Source organism: Gouania willdenowi, chromosome 8, assembly GCF_900634775.1.
Source record: "Gouania willdenowi chromosome 8, fGouWil2.1, whole genome shotgun sequence".
Classification (NCBI taxonomy): Eukaryota; Metazoa; Chordata; class Actinopteri; order Blenniiformes; family Gobiesocidae; genus Gouania; species Gouania willdenowi.
In genome coordinates this window covers 27,656,818-27,682,905 of record NC_041051.1, presented here as the reverse complement: position 1 = coordinate 27,682,905, position 26,088 = coordinate 27,656,818, and the positions used below count along the sequence as shown (strand labels likewise).

General features: G+C 35.7%; 2 protein-coding genes across 5 annotated transcripts; both read right to left on the bottom strand.

The window, feature by feature from the left end:
- Positions 1–607: 607 nt before the first annotated feature.
- gcat (glycine C-acetyltransferase) lies at positions 608–7,833 on the bottom strand. Its single transcript, XM_028455061.1, has 9 exons — positions 7,536–7,833; positions 6,276–6,406; positions 5,301–5,402; positions 3,972–4,118; positions 3,656–3,810; positions 2,381–2,463; positions 2,113–2,284; positions 1,281–1,402; positions 608–1,189 (listed from the first exon to the last, which is right to left on the bottom strand). Exons 1-9 carry the CDS (start codon positions 7,747–7,749, stop codon positions 1,038–1,040), a joined length of 1,278 nt encoding a protein of 425 aa, XP_028310862.1. The 5' UTR covers positions 7,750–7,833; the 3' UTR covers positions 608–1,037.
- A 1,079-nt stretch (positions 7,834–8,912) lies between these two features.
- tom1 (target of myb1 membrane trafficking protein) lies at positions 8,913–25,005 on the bottom strand. 4 transcript variants are annotated; one of them, XM_028455867.1, is made up of 16 exons: positions 24,864–25,005; positions 23,102–23,186; positions 22,932–23,010; positions 21,536–21,685; positions 21,320–21,454; positions 19,845–19,979; positions 19,583–19,699; positions 17,387–17,520; positions 15,355–15,388; positions 15,155–15,290; positions 13,802–13,865; positions 12,910–12,970; positions 11,900–11,965; positions 11,580–11,642; positions 9,691–9,730; positions 8,913–9,605 (listed from the first exon to the last, which is right to left on the bottom strand). In XM_028455867.1, exons 1-16 carry the CDS (start codon positions 24,913–24,915, stop codon positions 9,511–9,513), a joined length of 1,446 nt encoding a protein of 481 aa, XP_028311668.1. In that variant the 5' UTR covers positions 24,916–25,005; the 3' UTR covers positions 8,913–9,510. The 4 variants fall into 4 exon arrangements, with proteins under 4 accessions (XP_028311668.1, XP_028311669.1, XP_028311670.1 ...); XM_028455868.1 differs by having other exon boundaries at positions 17,387–17,517; XM_028455869.1 differs by lacking the exon at positions 11,900–11,965.
- Between the last annotated feature and the right edge of the window lie 1,083 nt (positions 25,006–26,088).

The following is a 26,088-nucleotide window of genomic DNA, read 5'->3' as shown; positions in this document are numbered from 1 at the left end:
TGGAAACCCGTTTCCACCACTAAAAAAATAAATAAATCACCACAGCAAGTCATAATTACGACTTTACTAACTCATAATTTTGACTTTACAAACTGGGCATTCGTAGCAGTCTACTGACACTGATTGTTACTATTCTTAATTTATTAATAATTCATTAAAAACACATTTTAGCTGTTTATTCAGTTCTTTACACATGGTACACAGTGTAAAATATAGTAGAGGTACATGAATAAAGTTTCCATTGCAAAAATGATTCTGTCACTTTTTTGTATGTTTCATTGCAAATTTACATTAAAAGTAATTCTTATATGACTTTTTTCTCCAACATCCAAAATGAAGCATCTTTGTGATTGGGTGCCGGTCAAACAAACCTGACCTATTTAAGACTCCACCTCACCACTTCCAGGACTTTAAACACCATGACGCTCCCATCTTGGCTCTGCATCACATCCCAGTGACCTTCAGGTCCAAGCCTCAATAAGTTATGCCTGTAAGTGGGCCTATTTCGCAACCGTATCCTAAAAAGATCTGCCAAAAACACCCAAATATTGAAATAATCTCTTTAAAGTAAAATGGTGCAGGAATAGATAAAAGAATGAGACAACTGTTTTATACACGTCACATTTTAATAATTCAGAGTTCAGTTTTACATTTGTAATTTTTGTAAACCAGCTGTGAGAAATTGTTTTTAAAGACTAAGAGTTGTGTGACTCTGTGGTAGAGAACTTACTACACTTTTTTCTTTAAATTATCACATTTTCAGTAACTTCTCACCTTTCTTAGAGACTGGCTGTCCTACTTAGCTTATTAAAACCTCAAATGCATCACAAAGAAGTAAAACATAGCATGACCAGGTTGGTTTGCTCTAAAGTGAATCAGTCAGATCTTCATAAAAAGCTCTTTACACTGTTGCAAAAGTGCTCAATCCACCCAAGCAAACACAAAAAAAAACATTATTCTCCAATGTAACCAATTCCACCAATCATCATTCATAGTAACAGGCACTGTGATCTCCACCTTCTCCTCCGCTCTTATATTCAGGAAAGGACTCCATGTTTTTGACCCGTCTGGATAAAAGCGTCGACGCAGCGGTCGATGTCGTCGTTTGTGTGCGCTGCAGAAATCTGAACCCGGATTCTGGCTTTGCCTTTTGGTACGACTGGGAAGGAGAACCCTATCACGTATATTCCTGAGGAGGAAGAAGTGTTTGTAAAAAAAATAATAACATAATAAAAGGATGTTCAGGTGCGCTCAGTCAAAATTAGGGATGAGTTTCTCACCGTGCTTCAGCATATCGTCAGACATCAGAGACGCCAGCCGGGCGTCGCCGAGCATCACAGGACAGATGGGGTGAGCTGAGCCTGCGATGGTGAAGCCTGCCTGTGTCATACTGTTCCTGAATCTGATTGGACAAAACGGATACAGTCCAAACAGTTAAAGGTTTGATCTCTGAACAGAAATGGTGATGTTCAATCACATTTTCAAACCCTGTTGTTCTTTGGTGTCTGCTATGAGGGTGGTTCACAATATAAATCAATCTTTATTAAGAAAAAGCACTTTTCATACAAAAAAATGTAGCTCAAAGTGCTTTTACGTAGTTAAAAATACACCTACCCCACAAAAACCCTGTCCATCACACACAGACACACAAGTTAAAATAAGGACAATGGCACATGGCTGGGTACAGAGAACCTTGGTAAGGAGCCGTCTGCACCATAAGCAGGACACAGACTGTGTGCACAGGGCACTGAGACAAAAACAGCAAAGATAACAATCCTAAAATGAATAAATAATTAGTTAAAGGCTCATTTGAAAAGGTGGGTTTTGAGCCTTTTCTTAAAAATATGAATGTTCTCTGCAGCCCTGAAGTTCTCCGGCAGAATGTTCCACAAACGTGGACCGTAAATACTTGACCGACGCCTCACCGTGTGTGTGTGTCATGACTATAGAGATTACTAAAACGCCAGTGCCGGAGGACCTCAGGGCCCGGGAATATATTGGTTAAAGTGCATCAAACCCCACATAATTATTATTATTTTTCATACATCTTTCTGTCTCCAATCCAAATTTGTTCCAACACCAAAAAAAGTTCTTAGCGTCACACTAAAGCACCTCATGGTTTTGGCTGTCATGCTCTGTGCGATCTCATTGGAATCGAGCAGCAACTCCACGGCTCGGGTGGCGCATCCGACCACTGGGGGAGGGAGTGAGTTAGAAAACAGGTACGGGCGAGAGCGCTGCCTGAGCAGGTCAATGAGAGGCTTTGGACCCACAGTGTATCCACCTGGTGGAGAAAAGGAAAATGCACAGATGTATTGGAAAGTTCTTTTTTTTTTTTACCTGCAGTGAGCTCATTCATAAGATAGAACAGGAACCAAACCTGCTGCTCCTCCCAACGCTTTCCCCAGAGTGGAGTTTACAATGTCAACTCTGTCCATCACTCCCAGCAGCTCATCCGTTCCTCTGGAAAGTCACCACACACAAAAACATCAAACCAGGGGTGGACTGGGACAAACATCCAGCCCTGGCATTTTCTATCCACACCAGCCCACTACATTATCAACGACACCATAGAAGCTGTTATTAAGTCAGTGATGCTCAACATGTGGCTATTATGTCCTAATTTTATTTATTATTCTCTCAGAAATCCTTAAAAGGGGGAACTTTTTAACCCCTTTTTACCAATATTTCCATTGTCCATTTTACAACTTCCTTTGTCGCATTTTTGCCCTTTTTCGAAAAGTTTGGACACTTTATTCAGATTTAAGGTTCCTTTTACCGATATTTATCCCTTTTTCCTATTTTTTCGTCAATTCTTGCAAGTTTTTTTTTTTTTACACTTTTATCCAATTTTTGCCCTTTTTTTTTTTAAATTTTCATGGCCACTTTTCATCCCAATAAGCTAACTTTAGCCTAATAAATACCACTTGTTTCCTTTTTTCCCCCTCTACATTTTGCCTCTTTTTGCTCCAGATTTTTGCCTTTTCACAATCGTTTGCCACATTTTTCTCATTAAAGCTACCCTTTACCATTACATACCACCTGGTTCCTCTTTATTTGCCCATTTTTGGCCACTCTTGACTGCTTTTGGCCCATTTTAGTCACTTTTCGCTCTTTCTTGCAATGTTTTTGCCACATTTTGACCATTGGCCACCTGTTAGCAAGTCTGCCTCCACTCGGTTGTCAAAAAAAACAAAAAAAAAAAAAAAAAAACATAGAGGACCTTGAGCCACTTCGGGTCAACGGCCCAGCGGGACGATGTCTGTTATATCATATGGCCAGTCCAACCCTGCATCAAATGGACTTTCTTATCAAAGATCTGACATTTGTATTTAAAGACTTTTAAAGTTAGTCAGTAATCAGCACTGCTTTAGTTGGTAAAATTTTTTTTAAAACTTCTGCAAATCTTGTCTTATTCACAAGTCCAACCGTAATTGGATTTACAAAATGTGAGTGCCAGGCTTTGGAGTATGTGCAAGTTTTTTTCTCAGTAGTTTTGGTTGTAAGGATTCTCGGGATATAACATATTTTAAGATACTCCAATAAATGACATCAGAATGAGTAAAAATACAAATTTAGGTTCTGGCAAACCCTTAGTATTGAAGTCCTCAGAGGGTTAATTCATTCATTTTAGGCAAAGTAGATTTTCCCTCACCTGCCACGAGCTCCCAGGAAACCAGTGGCATGACATTCATCTATGAACACCATGGCACCGTACTGTTCAGCCAGATCACAGATTCCTCTCAGCGGGGCCACGTCTCCATCCATAGAGAAGACTCCATCAGTCACAACCAGACGCATACGAGACGACTAGGACAGAAGATATTACATTACAGCCACACAGAGAAAATAATTTACCTAAAACAACATGAATAACCAGCTTCATTCTTTCTTCCTTCCTTATGTTTGAAATGCAAAATACACACAAACACAAACTGTACACTGACAGGAAATGAGAACTCCTCACACACCTGAGCTTCTTTGAGCTGCACCTCCAGGTCGCTCAGGTCCATGTGCTTGTAGCGCATCCTCTTGGCTTTACACAGCCGGATCCCATCGATAATGGAGGCGTGGTTGAGTTCATCAGACAGCACAGCATCATCGGGGCCCAGCAGCACCTAATGCAGTAATTATCACATTAAAACACACACACACACACATTGGCCAATGGCAAGCCCTCAATCTAATTTGGTCCAGGCCCTAAAAGTAAATACTGTACATAAAATAAATCCAAAATTAGACAAAATGATAAATACACACAATGGTCCTCGTTTATAAGCCGTTTGTACGTTCTGTTTTGAGCGTACGATGTGCTTTCGTCTCAGTTTTGGTATTTATCAATCAATATCAATGCTATGATCAGATCCATACAACCCCACTAATAAACTCTACACACATGCACACGACACGCAAGAAATAGGATCTCATTCAAGTAAATAGTTCCTTAAACTTTTAGAAATGTGCTGCAGTACTTGATCAGTAATGTGATTAATTATAGGTCATAATTGGCTGCAAGCACAATAAACAGACAAGGGACAACATTTAGTCATTTTTAAGGCTTTTCTTCAAAGGTTTCAATCGTTAATTCTTTTTTTAATGTGATATTTACTGCCTCGGCGTGCGGACAACTGAGGTCGATATAAACTTCATATTGCCGTGCGTTGTTCGCAGCGCACACAGGGGGGCAGACGTCACCTCCTCAGTAGATGATCCTCTTCTACAGAGCGTTTAAATGAGCTTCTTCTTGTCCAGTTTTTGCACTGTCAAAAAGCACAGCACTTTGTTTTGTTCCACCTCAGATGTGAAGATGCTGATTTTCACCTAGAAAAAGTTTATTTTCTTGTTTGACCTCAGTGGACGGGGCTTCCGAAACAGGAGAGCGTAACATGTAATGAAGATCGAATTCAGTCGCAGCATTTATCAACACCCAATCATTTGTACGTTGGGATTGGTCAAATACTAATGTTACATAAATCACTGGCCCTTTTGTTTGACCAAATATGCACTCAGATTTGAACCCGTTGGTTAATAAATGCTATTGAATCAAAAAAACACGCTAAATAAAAAAATATATATATAAAATTGCAACAAAATCAGAAAATGACACCAAAAACATGCAAAACGATGACATATATACACAAATTGACTAATAACTTAAAGGAGGAGTATAAAAAATACTGTACACAAAAGTAACACAGAAGTGTAGAAACGACAACAAAAATACACAAAAACTGATTAAACATTGACTTTACAGTTACTCTGCTCTGCATTACAACATGATGGTTTACTTTCCAAATCACCTCAAACAATCCGGCGTTAGCGTCAAAGCAGCTGGCGTACAGGATGCAGTCCTCGCGCTCATGGAACTCAGCGAGCTTCTGCTCAAGGTTTTTGTGTAGATCCTGAAAAAGTAAAACAAGAGAAAAAGGAGTCTAAGCTGTTTAAAATACGGATATTCATATTTTTAATGGACGTTTTAAGTAGGATAAAGCCTTTGAAGATCATATTAATAATGTTAATGCTGAGTTTGGAAACCATTTCTGATGGAATGTTCAAAACGTGATTGTTTAAATCTGAGGTTAGTAATATTAACCGCTAGGGTGAGTATATGTAAGGATGTTGCAATACGATACGTATCATGATACAATATTATCACGATATTCTACCCAGTTAATATCAAAATTAAACGTAGAGATGAAAAATCACGTTGCTGTATATGTTCATCAGAAGATATTGATCATTCAGAGGAGAAATTGAGTCAAAACTGTTTGCTTCAAAACATCCCATTTATTATTTATTAGTGTTTTTGCACATTTTCACTGAAAAAAAGAAAATGCTGTTACACACTGCCATCATAAAATAAAGTGCAACAAGTTTCTTTTCACTGAAACTACTGTGTAGAAGTCTCAAAGTAATTATTGATTAAATATCAGAAATGTTTTATATATATATATACATACATACATATATTGTAAATCAATTTAAAAAAACAAAATAATCGATTTATATCCCCCCCCCAAAAAATCGATTTAAACCCAAAAAAAAATCGCGATATATCGTGAAATCTATTTTTTTTCACACCCCTATTAACAGCAATCAATGACCTCTACAATTACTTACAATAAACGAGACAATTTTCTTACCATAACCAACATAGCACATGTTCATTGCTAATCATAACACCAATAATGCACATACTCCACATTTTAAAGTTGACCAAAACCACTGAGTCATTCTTGAACATTGACCTACTGTATATGAGTCCGACTGTTTACCTGTGTTCCACAGATGAATCTGACCGAGCTCAGTCCTGCACCGTACGACTTTAGGGCATCGATTCCTGCCTGCACCACCTCTGGGTGACTGGACAGCCCGAGGTAGTTGTTGGCACAGAAATTCAGAATACCTGTCAAGTAAAGGGTAAAAAAACCCAGCATGAGACTGAGCATGTGTAGAAAAGCATGTCAACAAACATAGGTTGCAGTTTTTAAGCCAAGACATGCACTTTTTTTTTTTTTGCAAGAACTTGCAAATGTCTTAAAATTACCAAGGTCCATAATCCTGATAAGATCTCAGCAGGGCGCCAAGACTCATATTACCCTCTGTGGTGCATTCAAGGACACAGTGCAACAGCTGTGCATTATATACTGAAGCCTGTTTCCTGAGGTGAAAGTAATGGATTACAAGTACTCAAGTTACTGTAATTGAGTTGCTTTCATGGGAAATGTACTAAGTATGTTTTTCAAAAGAAGTAATTTGTTACATTTCCAAACCCAATCGTTACTGAGTAAATAATTATTTTTGATCAACGGCAGACAAAATCTTTTTGAGTGTCTGGTCTGGGGGCCATTTATGTTATATGTTAAAGGCCTTTGAGCGTGGGAAATAGTGTGATAGTTTGCTTTACCTGTTATTTTTTCTAAATGGACATTGTGCAGTTTAATGTTTAATGTGTGTTATGTTCTAAAAATTCATTGAGAAATTGTTTTGATAAATAAAAGAACAACAGACATTGTGAAACTACAGGAAAAACAAAACAAAAAATAACCAGACAACAATCAAATGCGTCACATCATAGCCGACCAATCAGATTAAACGTAATGTACGGCACCAAAACACCATTGAATGCTTATTTTCTCAGTTTTAGAGTTTTAAAATTTATCTAGATTTTTTTTTCTTTCAATTTTTGAATTGAATTCATTGATTTTTTTTAATCTAAAAACTTACATTTTGACAAACTTTTTATTTTACAGATGCCTTTGTGGAAAATAAATTAAACTCGAATTGTGCAATAGTTGGTCTCTTCCGTTTAAACATGATATGTTTACTGTATGCAAGGGAACCGTGGCAAGATTTATTAGCAAAAAAAAATAAACGTGGGGATGAAAAGAAACTAGTAACTTTTACTACTATTTAATTGAGCTACTTTTTACTTGTACTTGAGAATTTTATGTATGACTTACTTGTACTTATCAGTACTTTTTACACCTGTGACCAACACTCAGTGCATTATATAATAAAATAAATGAACTTACTGCCACGGCTGCAGTCCACGGTGATCTGCGGACCCTGCTTGGAGGTGATTATCCGCTCCGCCTTCCACGTCCCCGCCGCTCGGATCGAGTCCAGCTCGTTTTCCAGAACCGCTCGGGCTTCCGCCGCGGCGGCAAAGCTCCTGCTGAGGGTAGAAGGTCGGAGGACACCCAGGACAGGAGCCACCAGGCTGCGGGACGCTTTACCCAGAGACATTACGGCCTGGGAGACGTCGTGTAAGTCGGAGGTGTCAACGTGCCTCGGTTAGCTAGGGAGGGACGTACACCTCACGTAACATGAGGGGGCGTATACACAGCGGACCAATCAGATGACAAGACTTCTTTCGGTCGTTGGCTTCTTTCAACCAATCAGATGTCAGATAACATTTACCACGTGTTCATCCACTCAGATTCACAAAACTCGTCTAAGTTGGTTATTGTTTTTTTTTTTTAGGTGAAAAAAATTATTTCAGAAAGTAACTTTAGAATAAGTTGCAATTTACATAGACACACCTTGGTGCACCTTAGTAAATGTATAAAATTACTTCAAAAACACACAAAACAAAACAAAAAAAAAATTACAGAGAAAAATATATACAAAATAACAGAAATACACAAAATAAGGAAAATATATATAGAAATGACCAGAATACACACTGAATTACTAAAAGCACGACAGCAAAATTACTTGAAGTATTTAAAAATACTTAATTATGTACATTGAGCGTCTATTTCTGATTCTGATTACGACAAAATAATTACTAAACAAAATTACACAAAGGGACAACAAAAATTATCACCAAAGACACAAAAGACAAAGTATACAGAAAAATAACAGAAAAACACACAATATGACAAATACAGAAAATGAATCCCAAAACACACAAGACGACTATAATTTAGTACACAGAAAAAGAAAAACAAAACACACAAATGACAACAGAAATACAGTAAAATGACGTCAAAAAACGCATAAACTGTGTTCTTTCCAGGATTAATGCACAGATTGTGCATTATTCTAAATGCTAACATGAATGTTGGCAATGTGGTCCTTGAATAAGAAAATCACATTTTTCTTGACCCCAAGAGTTGCCCATTTCTGTTACTTGTTTATTCACCTTATTCCTGGGGCTGCTACTATAGTTTCTAATGAGGGCACATAGTTACAATTACATAATCATTTTAATCAGTTTTCAATTTTCTTATTGGTTTTAAGTTCTCTGCACCTTTTACGTAAATTCTATGTTGCACTAATAATCAATTCATAGCACAACCATGTCTTAAATGTATCGTCTGAATAAATATTATCATTGTATTGTGACAATCTCAAAGGAGGTTTTTAGCAAATGTAACTGAATAAAGAAAAGAACAGACACAAACTTCAGGATGAACCCATTAGTTGTATTTCAGGTAAGAAAACCTAAAACCTGCATTTTTGCTTCCACTTTAGGAGTTAGTGCCAGTTTAGCATATAACAGCAGTCTTCCATCACACAATATTAAAATTCAAGTAAAACATCTTCAGTAAGGAGAGATGAACAGAAACGATGAAAAACAATTAAAAACAATGTGTTTTAACTTAGCGTTGCTACTTGTGACAGCATAACATATTAAGCCCATCAGCATTTTAAACTATATATATATATGTATATATCCAACAAAATCATAATACAGACATGATACAAGTATTTATGTAACAATAGCTTCTTCTTAACAGCAGGAATGTAGTCATACAAAATGTGCAAAAATTTGCATAAGGACAAACCTTCGACACAACATCAAGTAAAAACGTATATCCTTCACCAATGACCCTTTTATAGCAGTTAAAAATCACATGTTCCCAGGAAAGAGCATAGTACACATACAGTATATAGCGTCCTTGAAACAAGGAAGTGTCGTTTCATTTCAGCTGTGCAGCTTTAAGCTTGTATCAGTAGGAAAAGTCTTGTTTTTGTTAGTTCAGCAGGTTTGAGTGCACTTTAGGATTCCGACTGGTGGCTGTCCTGTGAGAAGGAGCTCAGCGAGGGCAGGCGCTCTGCAGCTTTAGCTCGTTCAGCTAGAAACTTGTCAAACTCTGCAGAGGGAGGAGAGCACAGTTCAGGTCATGAGAGAGAACAGAAAAAAAACTTTCCTATGTGGTATATAGTGAGGTTTCTCACCTTCACTGGTTACCCCGTCAGACTCATCAAAGTCTTCATCCTGTGACACAAAGAGGAACAAGCGCAGTTATTTTTTTAAATCAAAGGTGATTATGTGAAGGTGATATGAAACAAAAAAAACCTTGAAAGAATAAAAAAAAAGCAGCTGTGTTCATGGTTTTTTGTAAACACTGCTAATATTTCTGATAACCTCTGAATATTGTGTCTCGCTTGTTAAATACAATGCTTATTTTTATTTATTATTTTTTAAAGTCTGCATGCAAGACTGCATTATTTTCCGTTTAAAAAAAAGGTTTAAAATTTAATGCAATAAAAAGATATCATATGTACTATCTCTCCTATATATATATATATATATATATATATATATATATATATCACTTTACATTTTCAAAAAACAATACTTATCTGTAATTTTTTCTTTTATTTAAAGCGTCAAAATATCACGTGGTGCGACTGTCCAGCCACGACTGCTGCGTCAAAGAAATCTTTAAAATTACTCTAAATATATACAAATTTATTTCCTGCATGTTCGGCATCATGTATTACATTTCAAAGTATTTCTATTTTTTTTCCCATCATTTTTAAATTCTTTATTTTTCTGTATTTTTGTTTGAACAATCATACAAAGTTTACAAAGGGTGGCATACAACACAATTTGACAGATAAAATACGTAAATAGATGCCTGTTTTATTTACAAGTCCTCTTTCTTAAAACAAAACATAAATAAATAAATAAAATAAACCTAAAAAATAGAGAATAAATAATATAAGTTGTACATAGTTTTATATATCAATATACATACCCACATACAACACACAGAAATGTAAATTCGCAGTAGTTATACTTAACACAATTAGATTCCGACATAATATTCATGCAAACTTTGTCTGTTGATGCTCATTTTATGAAATATCATGCAGTGAAAGTCCTTATATCGACCATTGAAATACACATTAACAACATAATTTAATTTTGGGCTCAGTGTAAAAATGTGTGCAAAACATCAAGATTCAAGATATATCTAGTTTTCTATTTTGGCATGATAGAAAATTACAATCTCGCCTATATCGATATAATTTTGTTTTATTGCTTATTTTGTGTTGAGATACTCGTTTTAGAAGATCTTCCTGTAAACAAGCCACACTACAGAACTCACTCACACATGCTGTCCCTCAGAGAAGAAAAAGCAAAAATAATCACACATATTGTGCAGCTGTTTGTTAATAAATGTCCCATTCCTATTGTGTATTTTTTTTCCTCCTTTTGTGTATTTTGTTTACCTATGTATTTTTGTTGTTCTTTTTTGTATTTTGCGGTAACTTGGGACATCTATTTGAGTCGTTTTGTGTATTTTTTATATGTAAGTTGTTGTCCCAATGTGTATTTTTTCTCCTTTTGTGTCCTTTTTATTATTTTTGTTGTTTTTTTTGTGTATTTCTCTGTTTATTTGTACATTTTTGTAGTAATTTTGTGTATTTTTTTGCTGTCATTTTGCACATTTCCTTTTGGGGGTTGCAAGTTGCCCATACATTCTTTTTTAAACCAATCTTAACGCACCCCAATGTTATTTTAGCCTGTATGGCATTCTGCATCTGCAAATTTAACCCTGAATTGTCTTTCTGGTCAGACTTTGTGTGAATTAAAATCATCAAGCTTTATATCGTCATTTTGGGAAAAAATATCGAGATACGAGTTTTGGTGCATATCGCCCAGCCCTAGTTTGAGTGTGTAAAATCAGAGAAGATTCATCAGCTGAACGAGGAAACAAATTATCCACTAGATGGCGCTGGTGCAAATATTTCAACATTACTCCGTCTGCACATTGGAAGAAATTAATCAAAGGTGTTCCATATTAACAGTCATAGTTAGTGATCATCCCACTAACCTCATCATCGAAGGCGAGCCATTTCTCAATATCATCCATGACGTTGTTCTGGGTGATGGGAATCTAGGCGGAAAAAAAGCACAGCAATAATGTCTGATATTAATGACGCTGATAAAGCTACAGATCAGGAGGATGAACCAATCATGCTCATGGACTATAAAACCAGCATGCAGCCCCTGGTGTTTACCCTCAGCAACAAAAACCATTAAATCCAAAACCAGATTCCAACAAAAGCAAAAAGGAACCGCACGACAAAACCAAACGATAAAAGGTGGAGGGGGTACGACGACAGCGTGCAGCCTGTGAGGACTCACACCCACCATTCCCCTTTTTATCATCCAGTCTAACTTTGGTGAGGAGCTGTGGGACGAGGCCGGGCTGCCCTCCTTCATGTGCAGGCAAAGAGTCAGAGGAAAAGTGTTAATAAGAGAAAAACAGACACACACACAGTGTCCATTCTGCTGCTACTGTGTCACACTAACACACACATGGGCAAAATGACAGAAAAACACACAAAACTAAAGCAAGAATACATGAAAAAATACAAAGAATTACAACTTCCAGAAAAACAGAAAATACTCCAAAAACACACAAAACTACGACAAAAATTAACAACCTGACAACAGTAATACACAAAATTACTCCAAATAATAACAAACGACAACAAAAACACACAAAATGACAAAAAAAAATATACAAATTACAGACAATCCCAACAAAAGTATGCAAAAATGCCAGAAAAACACAAAAAATTACTCCGCAAACCCACAGTACTAACAAACAAAGCAGGACGACAACAGAAATACACAAAAAAATTACTTCAAAAAATGCAAAATGATAACATACGTAAATACACAAAAAAATATATAAAATTACAACAAAAGTATGCAAAAAGGCAAGGAAAACACACTTTGCAAACCCACAATACTAACAAACAAGCAAAACGACAACATAAATACACATTAAGACTCCAAAAAACATAAATTTTACAGGAAGAATACACAAAAGGACAACAGAAATGAACAAAATGCAATCATAACAAGCATGACAATAACAAACACACACAGAATGACAGAAAAACACAACATTACTATAAAACTATTTTTTTCTTTCCTGTATTAACACTCAGATTGGTCATTGTTCTAAATGCTGACATGAATGTTGATCATGTCGATCAAACAAACATCTCCAAACTCTGCTTTCAGTGTAGCCTTTCTATTTCTACATTTAAAGAACTTTGGCGCCTGATGAAAGGAGAGCCAGTCATTGCATCCTGACAGACGAGCAGATCTCATTAAAGGATTTGGAGGATAAATGAGTCTGTGCTCACCGTTCCACTGAGCTGTACTCGCTCCTGGGCTGGAGCCACTGCGTCCACTTCACTCTGATCACTGCAACACATCAATAGACACCTGGTTATTCACTATCTCAGCTAATGAGCCACGTTTAGACAACTGTCAATAATGTTTCACACCTTTCATTAGAGGAATTAACAAACAACAAGTTAGATTTTTGCTTTAAGACACAATAACTGAACAACTTTAAACTCAAGTTGAGTATTCTATTTATACTTAATGTGTGATTAATAAGAAAACTCGCCGTTTTCACACGTTTGTCATTTTCTAACATTATTAAAACCTGACTATTATTGTGTAGCCGTCATGGAATAGTGTTGCTTTGGTACTAGTGATATTTTAAGTTAAATATTATTAGTTTTATTTTAATTCCAGCAAGTTCATTTTGTTTTCTTTTTGAATATTATGTTAAGGTTTCATTTATTCAGACAACTTTCTTTCAGGAAATTTACTTTGATCTCTGGACACGTTTCGACTGTTTCAACTACCAGTCTTCTTCAGAGGCGTCTGCTGATCACTTTGATATGTCACTTCACTTCCACGTAATAATTCTAGCAAGTTCATTTTGTCTTCTTTTGAAATAATGTTAAGGTTTCATTTATTCCGACAGCTTTTTTTTCCCCATTTCATTTTGTATTTTAAATGCTTTTAATTTTGTTTTGTTTGTTTCCCTCAATATTTACATTTATATTTGTCATATCTATCAGCTGCCTGTCCAATGTCATAAATGTATTCATTTAACGATCCCTGTCACTATAATGTACAGTATGTTACTTTAATATTTATGGTGCATCCGATCACATTAACTGGTTTATTTCCAACATAGCTGCACTCAGAGGGTCTTTAAACATGCGCACACGACTGTACCTTTGTTTTTGTCGAGTCGACACATCGATCTGCTGTGATAAAGTCTCATCGGACTCACTCGTACCTGCGGGAAAAACACAACCAGCAAAGACAAGCTGAAATGATGCACAAAAACACACACACGGTAATAGAAATATGAACACGTGCACACAGATACACAACTCCTGTGTAAACACTGGCAGGCTCGGGGTCAATTACAATTACATCTTCAATTATCCATGTTCAGCGACAAATAAATTACAATTACAGTGACCGGGTGTAATCTCTCAAATGTGCTTGAAATAAATAACCCCCAAAAACAGGGGTGAATGAAAACATTGCTATTAATATTTTTTGATATGGGCATCTGAGCCTTTTCTGTGTCAGTTGACCCCTCGATTTTTTAATTTAATTACATTTTTTTAAATGGTAAAGTGACCCTGAAGACAACGGACAGGTAGAATTTTAATATTGTTAAATATGTTTCTGTCAAAGTTTTTTTAGTTCAGGGGCCAAATAAGGACCAGTTTGATCTCAAGTGGGCCACATGTTATAGGTGGGAAAAAGAACAATTTCAACATCAATTGTGCAATAGTTTTTAATATTAGTCCTTGCTGGATCTTCACTTCAAAAAATTATTGATTTGGTAACCAATTTTTTGTGTAATTTTGTGGAATAATTGCAAGATTTATTGGAAAATTCAGAGTTCTTTACACAATTTGAAAATAAAAATGATTGCGTTCATACAATATAAACAGAGGAAAACTGCAAGCCTCTAAAATTATTGTAGAGTTTCATTAAATTGGTGGATTTAAAATATCTACAACTGAATTATTCAGTGGGAAAAAGAACAATTCTAACACCAATTGTGCCCTAGATTGTAATAATAGTCCTTGCCGGAAATTCACTTAAAAAATTCTTGATTTTGTAACCAATTTCTGTGTAATTTTGAGGAATTTTGTGAAAGTGTTTGTAAGAAATTAAAAATCACTGCATTCATGCGATATAATCAAAGAAAAACTGCAAGCCCCTAAAAATATTGTAAAGTTTGATTAAATATGTGAATTTAAAATATCTACAACTGGATTAGTAGGTAATTTACACAATAATTCACGCCTCCTGCGGCCCAAAATGGATGATTTAAAGGGCCGGATTTGGCCCCCGGGCCTTGAGTTTGACATATGTGGTGTAAGCCATCAAACTATAACATAGTTCTCCAGTTTTGCATTTAATCAAATTGTAAATAACGTTAAATATGGTATGACCATAATTGTAATTCATTATCAATTGACAAATAACAATTATAATTGACCCCAACCCTGGTGAACAGTTTGAATGGAAGGCAGTGAAAAGCAGTCAATCTGCAGCACTTACTAAGCTTTGCCATCTGACTCGATAAACTGTCAGGCTTGGATAGGCTGAGCGAGCTGTCACTGGTGACCAAGGTGAGCCCTGATTGGCTGACCTCGCCTTTCAAATCCACGTCTTCCAGGTTGATGTACGTGTGAGTCTGAAAGCAAAACAATATCAGAGGAGGTGTGGAGCAACAATGCAATGACTTCAGATTTGTTTACCTTCTCTGGACCGTTTGTGATCCTCCTTTCAAACCTGAGAAAGACAAACACAAATTGATAATTAATTAGAATAATGGCGTTATTATAATCGTAACTGTTATTTTAAAAATCTGTCACAGTTGTAATCAAAATTGGATTGTAATTGAGATAGGATAATGGAAACTATCAAATGGAAATTCAATAAAAACTGTTAATTGCAATTTAATTAAATGCAAAACAGGTCTATTGCTTACGTGCATGTAGTTAACAAATATTAAAATTAAGTTTTTCCACTTCCTGTCAGTGGTTTTTCACATTCATACAGGTAGTGAGTTAGAGTTGGGACATAACGGATTTTTTTTAAAAATATGGACGATACATTTTTACAGAGTAACAATACTGTGAATGTAACTGATCTTTTGTACAACTTTGTACAAGTTTGATGCACAATAATATATAAATATAAATGTTAAAACAACATCGTACACACACAAAAACGCATACAATCATCATAAGGCCATATGAAAAAAAAGTTAGTAAAATTATAAAGGAACTTTAGTAATTGAGAATTATGGTGTAATTATAATTTCATAATTCAATTGCAATTGTGTTCAGATAATTTACTTTGTAATTGTAATCGACATGGAAATTCTATAAAAAAAACTACAATTAAATTAAAACTCAAAACTGTGGAACCATGTTACAGCTCTAAGGTATGTAGTTAACAATTATTAAAATGTGTTTCATATCAAGTTTTCCCACTACATTTCAGTTATCTTATGTATCATTTTATCTTCTGTTTTTTTTTTTAATAAATTAAAATTGAGGGGTATACTGACAGACACCAAATTCATTAATACCAATATTTTTATTGATTAGGAAGCCAAACAAAGTAACTAAGAGATGAAAAACAAATTGATAATTAATAGCAATAATTGTAGTCGTAATTGAAGAAAATCTGTTGCCACTCTAACCATAATTGAATTGTAATTTAGTTGTAATTGACTTTGGAATGTTGATAAAAACAGTCAATTACAATTGAACTAAAAACAAACCTGTGGAACCATGTTACAGTTCTGTGTCTTACACGTATGCAGTTAAAAGTAGGGTAGGGGATTTTTGAAAGCTAGCATGAATTTGAATGTAGCTTTCCGGATGGCTCCGCCCTCAGCCTCCTACCCCCTCCCCTCTGTGCACCGCTCTTCACTCGCGTGCACGAGCAGGGCTGCTGCTGTCCATCTAAGCTCATGGTTTGTATTGTGTAGGAACTTTGTCGTCTCATGTCTCATTCAGCAGAAAGTAAACACTAAACCTCTTCATTATATATGTTATAAAACGTGAATAAAAACTTTGTTTTAACTCTGTCACCGGTGACGCGCTTTGAGAGTGGGCTCGTGCACGTGAGGTGTTGGGAACGAGCAGGGAGACGTGAGTGGTTAATTTTTTTTTCCATTGGTCGAAGTTATTACAGGTTTACACACTGCTACAGATGACAGATTTTCTTCATTCCTTTTTCAGAGCACATATAATCTAAATTCCTTTCAGGATTTAAAGAAAATTTCAACCAGGAAATCCCCTACCCTGCCTTAAACAATCAATAAATTATGTTTAATATCAACTTCTCCCACTACCTGTCAGTTCTCTTCAGTATCAATTTATCATTTAATTAAAAAAATTAAATCTAGGGGTATACTGACAGAAAAAAGGCTCAGACGCCCACACCAAAAAAATTAATACCAATTTTTCATGGATTAGGAAGCCTAACAAGGTAACCAAGAGATGAGAAACAATAGATAAAATATTTCTGTGTGTTTTACAGTTGATTTAGACAGGAAGCTAACACAAGGTTACATTTTATGGGGTTATTTAATAAAGGCTCAGTAATTGGGATTAACTGAATTTGAACTTCAGTAATTGAGAATGTAATTGTAATTGACTTTCAGTGGAAATATAATAATTGTAATTTTAATTGGGAAAAAAATGCTGGTCACCGTAATTATATTTGAGTTGTAGTTGAACATGGATAATTGAAGATGTGTTAGGTTATAATTACCTGTGGTAGCGAGTGAAGGCGGTGTTCATCTCGTCGTTAGCTGCCAGTAATTCTTCGATCAGCTTCTCCTCACTGAGCCTGGGGACGATGGTCACTATCCTGTCTTGCATTTCCTTACATACAGTGTATAACTGCTAATGACACAATCAGACAAATAATGTGTGGGTGGGGGGAGTGGGTGGGTGGGTCGGATGGAAGGAAGGGCCGGATGTAACACAGAACGTAAAAAAAGTACTAGATCAGTTAAAGGTAACACAGCGTTGCTCATCATCATCATCATCATCATCATCATCATCATCACACACAGAATCACAACTTTCTTAAACTCTTACACTCGTTCATATGGATCTTGTTGGGTTCTTTCTTTTTTACTATGAACTTTATATTTTGTTCAGCACTTTGGAATGACTTTGTTGTATTTTGCGCTATATAAATAAAATTGAACTGAAATGAATTGAGTTAATAAACAGGCGACAGTGATGAAAACCTCTCTTTAGAATAAAAAGATCTGAGTCAGATACAGTAAGTGAGAAAACAAATGAAAATACAAGGAAATTAAAAATCCTCTTTATGTCAATCAGTAAAACCGAAATAAAGTGTTTAAAGAGGTTTTATTAAAACTTCTGGTAAACACTTGTTTGATTTGATCTAAAATCCTACATATATTTTTTATCATATCAGGGATGAAGACAGATACATTTTAAGAATGTGCTGATACAACTTTTTCATTTCTGATACGATCCCGATATTGCTGCCTCACATATTGGCAAATATCTTTATCGATATGATACGTATCATATTTTTGTTACTTATTTTGTAGAGTGGAATGATAGAAAAGGCTTGATGAAGTGATATTACTTGTGAAAAAAAAACAGACCTATTTATTATAAACCAATGGATTACATATAATTAACCTTTTAGCATAAAAATATTCTATGATTGAATAAAAGAAATAAAAAAATAAAACAGAAGATATTAAAAAAATAAACCCAAAAAAACAATATATATTAAAGATTTTAAATGAGGACCGATATACTTGATATATATATATATCAAGTATATCGGTCCTCATTTAAAATATATATATATATATATATATATATATATTTTTTTTTATTTTTTTTTTTCCGTCTTCTTTTTTTGGTTGATATCAGTTGGGAACACCCATAGTACATTACATTTTCCTTGTATGAGGCAAGGAATCAGCTTTGGGGCCCCCCCAGTGACTCATGGGGCCCTCGTCCACCTGTGACTGAGCCCCAGGTCAAAATCACAGAGCAGTGGGAGTGAGTCACCTGGTTCCATAAATAACATTTTTCATGATGTAAATGGCATTTTTGTTGCTATCCTGGGGAACACAAGTAACCCCGATGCATTGTGGGAAGAAAGCAGAGAAGCAGAATGAAACTAAGGGATTTTGTCTCTTGCATCCTTGTGCATTTTTAAGATGGAGCACCTCCATCCAGAGGTGGACTGGGCAAAGATTCAGCCCTGGCGTTTTCTGTCCAGACCAGCCCACTACATTATCAGAGGACACTATGTAAAAGATGTTATTGAGTCAGTGATATTCAACAAATGGCTCTTTATGTTTTCATTTTAATTATTATTCACCCATAAAACCTTAAAAGGGTTTTAACCTCTTTTTACCTATTTTTTTGGTCCACTTTGTAACTTTTATGTCCAATTTTTGCCCCTTTTCAATATGTTCTGACACTTTTGAGATTTTAGCTCTTTTTGCCAATAACTACACTTTTTTTCCTAATTTTTTGTCCATTTTTAAAAGTTCTTTTTGACACTCTAATCCAATTGTTGTCCTTTTTTAGTTTTTTTTGGCCACTTTTCATCCAAATAAACTAAACTTTGCCCAACAAATACCACTTTACTCTTTATTTGCCCATTTTTGGCCACTCTTGACTGCTTTTGGCTCATTTTAGTCACTTTACACTCTTTTATTGCCACATATTTCCCACTTTTGGACAATTTTTGTCCACCTGTTATTATGTCTTTCTTCACTCGCTGATCAAAAAAAGATAGTAACCTATGCCCGGTATGCCAGATGGCCAGTCCACCCCTGCCTCCATTAGGACATAATGTACCGGTAATGTCCATAATGGTTGTTTGGCAACCGAGACTTTTAAGTGCACAGTATCAGCTGATTGCTGCAAACATAGCATTGATTCATTGTTTTGTTTTTACCTCCAGCAGCTCCATGTCTGCTTGCTTCACTGTGACTGGATCCAGCTGACTCATCATGTCTGACATCATGGTTAAATTGCTCCGCACCACTCCCAGCTCGGACTTCAGCTTTTTCACCTAGAACACACCCACATTTCATCAAGTAAACAAGACGAACGGACCACATTTGGAAGGTCAATATTACCGTAGTTTAATGTGAGTGAAGGAAAAGTGAGCCAAACATGCAGGAAGAGCAGTGACTGTTGCTTTAATGTACCATCACCTGACTGGGAGTCAAAGCATTGTTCCCCTCAAGGGCCAGTTTGAGCTCAGAGGTTTGCGTTTGGATGAGCGAAGCTTTGGAGGATAAAAACGCAGCAGGTAGAGTAGTGACAGCTGGCCCGTTCACAGGTAAAGCCTGACAGGCAAGACAAGATAAGATAAGATAGTCCTTTATTTGTCCCATAGCCGGAAATACAGGTTATTACAGCAGCAAGAAGAAAGAGATCCCATGATTAAAATGAAAAAGGAAGAAATCAAAAGGTAGAAATAATAACCTATTAATAATAATTCGTTTTTAACGGTGGTTTATTGCTCCATAAGTGAAAAATGTATGTTTAAAAATGCCGTTTTTGCATTGACATGAAAGCAAAATTCAAAAGTTTTTGAATTAAAAATATGGTATGTTCCAAACATCATCTACCATGACTCCAAAATTTTGTATATTTTTTTAATGAACAGTAAAAATTGATCTAGCAGGAATTCGCAAGTATATGTTTACAATATTGTTTACAGTAAAACATTTAAATTTAATTTTAATAAATACTGTAGGCTCAATTTTTTAAAAAAAATCGAAAATCTGTGTAGAGATGAGCTGTAGCAATTAATAATAATAGTTTTTAACAATGGTTTATTCTCTTCATAAGTGAAAAACTGATATTTCAAAATGCTGTAAAGAACATTTTTAAAATAAAATACTGATATTTTCCAAACATCATCTACCAACTCCAGAATTTTGTATTTTTTTAATGAACAGTAAAAATGTATTTAGCAGGAATTTGCAAGTGTATGTTTACAATAGCGTTTACAGTCAAACATTTTAATTTAATGTAAGCTTAATTTTTGAGATATCGAAACTCTGTTTGGATCATTTGTGTCTGAAGATGAGCTGTAGTAAGTTTGGTGTCAATCGAGAAAAAAAAATTGTGGGAGGTTTTAAAGTTTGTGAACAAAAAAAAAAAAAAAACAGTAATGGACTTCATAATTTACCATAGGTTTGAATCTACAAAAGTATCTTCATTATTGGGGCTACATTTTGGTGAAAGTTGCAAATCTGTCGCACGTGGTTGATTTGTTGTGAATTTTCCAAATTCTAAACTTTATTTATTTATTTTTTTTCCCCCCTCATTTTTCTTTTCTTTTTTTTCAAATTCTAAACTCCAGATGCTTGATTTTTGCACCTTTAGGATTACTGGCCTGTTTTTTTTGCAGCTGAGGCAAACCAACATGGGATTAGACCTTTGTGCAAAATTTGGGGATTGTTTACGAATGCGAAGTAGGATTTCCTCGGAGGAAGATGAATAAGAACATGCAGAATAACAAAAGGGTCCTGGTAGCTTACGCTTCCCGGCCCCTAATAATAAAAACAAAAATTAATAAAATTCCAATTTAGTCCAGGTGTGCAGCAAAAGTATGTGAGTGATTAGTGGGAAGAGAGAGAGAAAGAAAAGTTCCCAGTTCAACCTGCCCTGTTTGCACCTTTTTTGCAGGCTGAGCTGGTGAATAACCATTAAGCTCCGTCATGGGAAACTCCAGTCCTTTCCTGCGCAGGTCTTCGTACACCGACACCACACCCGTCAGGTCGGGCGAGCTGCGGAATGCGTCGGCCCACGCCTTAAAGACACAAACACACGAGTTAAAAACACATCAGCGAGGAAAAGTATGCATGCTCACTGATTGGTTGAAATCCTTCACCTGCACAATGCCCAGCACTCTGTCATGAAGGAACACTGGAGGGTTGTTCCTGGGGATGATGGAGCGCACCAGAACCCCCTCTACGAAGTCTCGTGTTGTCACTAGAATGTGAAACCTGTAACCGCAGTTTTTCACGCACGTCTCCAACACCTTCATTCCAAAGAGAGAGAAAAATCAGGAAAAACTACAAACCTGTGGCAGACGTTAGCAGCAACGAGGAAAAACTCATCTTTGTTTTTGATTTTTCTATGAAAGAAAGTATTGTCCTTTCAATGAATTGAATGTCATGAAGCTTTTATGGAATAATCATCAGAATCTTCAGGAAAAAACAAGGTTAGAAGCCTCCAAGCTAGAATAAAATATATAAAAAATAATCCCATTAGGTTAACTGAAGTCTATGATTGCAGTAAAAATGAGGTGTTCTTTTGTTTGTTTGGAAACTGATATTCTCAACGTTTACAGATGTCTTAGGGCCAGTTGTTCAAAGGTAATCTGATCAGATTGGATTAAATCTTGAAAATGGGTTGTTCAAAAGGGAAACAAGGATTATGAAATCAGATTAGATCACAGAAACCAATCCTAGTTTTAATCTGGATCAAACCTTCAGTTTGTGTCGTTCAAAATGTTTCAGTAGGATTTGGATAACTTTGATCCAAAAAAAACTGGATTATCCTGATCCCAACAGGGGGTAGGATTTCAGGAAGAAAATGTAGTAAAACTTTAAAATTGTTCAAATATTCCATTTGTATCATTCAGTGTTTGCATTCATACAGTATATGTAAGCATGTTTGTGTATTAGTACATATGTATATATTCATTTTGTATATCTCATCTAGTATTTTTGCCCCTTCATAGCATGTTTTAACTTCTGTTTTTAATAATAATAATAATACATTTTATTCATCAGCACTTTAAAAAAAACTCCAAGGTAAACAGAAAAAATCCAAAAACCACAAGTTAAAAGCTAGTTTAAAAAACGTATTATAATATATTGAGAGAATAGCTCTGCTGGAGATATGGGGTGGGGGAGGGGGATGTTTCACTGTTCTAAATTGAATTTTTTTGTGGGTGTATAATTGCAAAAGAAACAAGAAAAAGACGCTGACAAAAAACAAAAAACAGACAAAAATGAGGTGTTCTCGTGTATTTTTGCCCTCGTTTTGGACTGCTGACCTGACTGAGGTGTCTTCTCTTCATCGCTATGTAAGCTAACAGGCTAAATTGATTTTAAAAATAGATGACGGCTCAAATTACCATTTAGCGTATGCCTATAATTATAAAACAATTGACATAATAATTTAATAACGTGTCTGGAATTAGGTCTGCCTAAATGTTTTTGTTTTTATCTAAAGTAGATCATTTCAATTAGCACGGCTATAAAACAACCAACACATACCGTAAGTGCCATCATAACCTCCTTAAAGTTCTTGTTTCCCACAATCCTTTTCTTTATGGCCCTGACAGCATCTCTGGGTCTGTAAACAGAGAGTTTCAATCAGTTAGAGGCCTGTAAACTCCTGAGGATGGGCTTCATTTCCTGACACTGATAAATACAAACACACACACCCTTCCTCTGAGGTGTTGACCATGTCACAGATTTCCATGTTGAGCTCCCAGTCTTCGGACGGTAAACTGGCACTGGTGGAACGCTCTGTGAAAAGTAAATGTACCAGTGCTGATCGACAAAAAAACAACAATTTCTAAATACAATTTACATGCAAAAAATGTGATTAAAATCACAAAAAAGCTTCCAAAAATGAAGCAATGTGGCGCACCACAGGGACCTGACTTCGGATCCTCCAAACTTGTATTTAAAAAAGTTTTATTTTAATTTATTTTAGTTAAGAAATCAGATTACCTTCAAATTAATACCATTAATAACCAAAACATGCTATTTCACAGTAATTATTGACCTTGTGTGTAATATAGTGTTTTTTTCAGTGATAGACTATCAACATTTTGAGGTAAATACAGTTTAAAGTTAACAACCAAAAATAGAAATAAACTGTAGAGCTTTTACTGGAAAAATGCATTTGTTAAACTAACATATACTGTTTGGGAAGGTTTCAATAAAATATATTCCTTAAGAGCTGTGTTGTGCTTTTAAATTCCTCCAAGCATGAGGTGGTCATAAGTAATGTGAATGTATGTAATTAAAGTTAAGTACTACTTAAAATAATATGTTAATGCAACCCTTTTAATGAGTGTAACATCTACAGTATTTATCAAAGAAAAACATCGATATGAGTGATCAGAAAGCTAGATATGTGCATGATCAAAACTCTTGTGAGTGTTTATTAGAGGTGCATATACTACATATAATTAAGTAGGTTCACATTATCAACATTCATGTCAGTATTCAGAATAATGACCAATCTAAAGAGTTTTAGTGAGGTTCTGTTTTTGTTTTGTATATGTTTTTCTCTCATTTTTGTTGATGTTTTGTGTGTTTTCTGCTCTTGTTTCGAGGTCTTTTTGTGTTTTAAGCTGTTTTCTGTGCTTTTGGAGTCATTTTTGTTGTCATGTTGTATTTATATCAGTTGGGTTTTTGCACATTTGTTGTCATTTTAAGTATTTGTCTATAATTTTTTGATTTTTTTTTCTTCCATCATTTTGCTATTTTTGGGGAGTCATTTCTGTATATTTTGTGTGTTTTAGGAGTCATTTTGTATGTTATGGGAGTCGGTTTTGTGTATTTTTGTGTTGTTTTTTTTTTTTTTTGTATCTTTTTCTGTCATTTTGTGCATTTACCTTGAAGGCCACACAAAAATCAGACCGAGGGCTGCACATGGCCCCCGGGCCACAAGTTGCCTATGCGTAGTCTAATTCCTTTTAAAGGGCACCAGCTTCCCAGGATATAAGATACTGAATCTATTAGAAGGCCTCGTCTGTTTTAATTAAGACTGTTAATTTTAATTTAATAATCTAAATGATGCAGTGTGTTATTTGTATAATAATCGGTCCATAAACCACAATAGACAATGGCTGCAAACCCATCAGTGTAATTGGGGTCATGAGGATGTCGGCCTTTCTCGTCCCAACCAACCTTTTAGATTAAACTGACACTTCAATAGCCAATCACATTACGCAGAATAGCCTCTTAGTCCCGCCCTCTGCTATATAATTTATAATTGACACCCCAATCAAAATTATTTGCAGTCTCTCTTGATAAATGTAATGTAATTTATTAATCCCAGTGCATTCATACACGCGCAGTATCATCCTGACTGTGACGTCACACCCTCTGCATGGCCGCTGATTGGTCAGCAGCTCTGCAGAGACACTGGCCTCCTTCAAACAATGTAGAATGTCGGAATAAATAACTCACCGACCAGCTGTCCCACCGCCGTGCTGTACGGGTTCCCCAGTAGGAACTCCATGATGGGCGCAGTGACGAGGACCCAGCAGAGCCGAGCAGGGACACCGACACCGCCGCTCCGCTCCGCTCCGCCCCACTGCTCGCCCTCAGCGCAAAGTGGAACAGCGACGCACTGCGTCATGATTTTAAAGAGACAGTAGCACCAACACCGTCACATGCAGTTATAGTGGCGCCACATGCAGGCGTCCAGCGGGTCTGCACACAGTTAGATATAGGCTACACCAGTGGTTCTCAAATGGGGGGACGTGTACCCCTAGGGTACTTGAATAAGAAGGGGCTCCAATGACCTACAGCCTATAGACCCTATAATATCACTACATTTATGTATATATAAATAGTCTGCCCATTCATGTATTTACAGTGTGTATAAATAATAAGTGCTCCATCCAGTAGCTGAAGGGTTGTAGGTTCGAATCTCGCTCTATTCAAGTCATTGTTGTTGTGTCCTTGGGCAAGGGACTTTACCTACATTGCCTTGAATGAATGGGTATGAATTGTGCATGAATATTGGTGGTAGTCACATGGCAGCCACACTTCTGTCAGTATCACCAAGGACAGCTGTGGCTACATTGTAGCTTACCACCACTGGTACGACTGATGTGTGTGACTGGTGTGAATTTTTTTCTCCTTGAAAAAAGTGTTATATAAATCTAAGCCATTATTATTATTATTATTATTATTATTATTATTATTATTATTATTATTATTATTATTATTATTATTATTATTATTATGTACTTGTATAACCAGATGAATACGTGTGTGTATATGGATATATGTAAAACCTTGTACATAACCATTTCCCCTTTTAAAACACTTGTAACATCATTGTATATTTTGTTCTACATATAGTGAAACTCTAATTTTATTCTATTGTATTGTTTTACACAACAGAGATGTTGCTATTTTTTTAATATTTATCATTTTTGTGTGTACATTAGTCTATGTCACACTTGTTTTGGCAATGCAAACTTGTTTGCCAATAAAGCTGTTTTGTATTGAATTGAAATTGAATTGAGTGGAAAATTAACAAATAAAGTGTCAGTCTTGGTCCCACCCCAGGCGTGGGATGAGTGGAAATGATTAAAAAAATTATAGAAATAAATCTACTCGGGAAATATACACATAATTATATATATACACATATGAATATACAAAAGGATATGTTACCAAC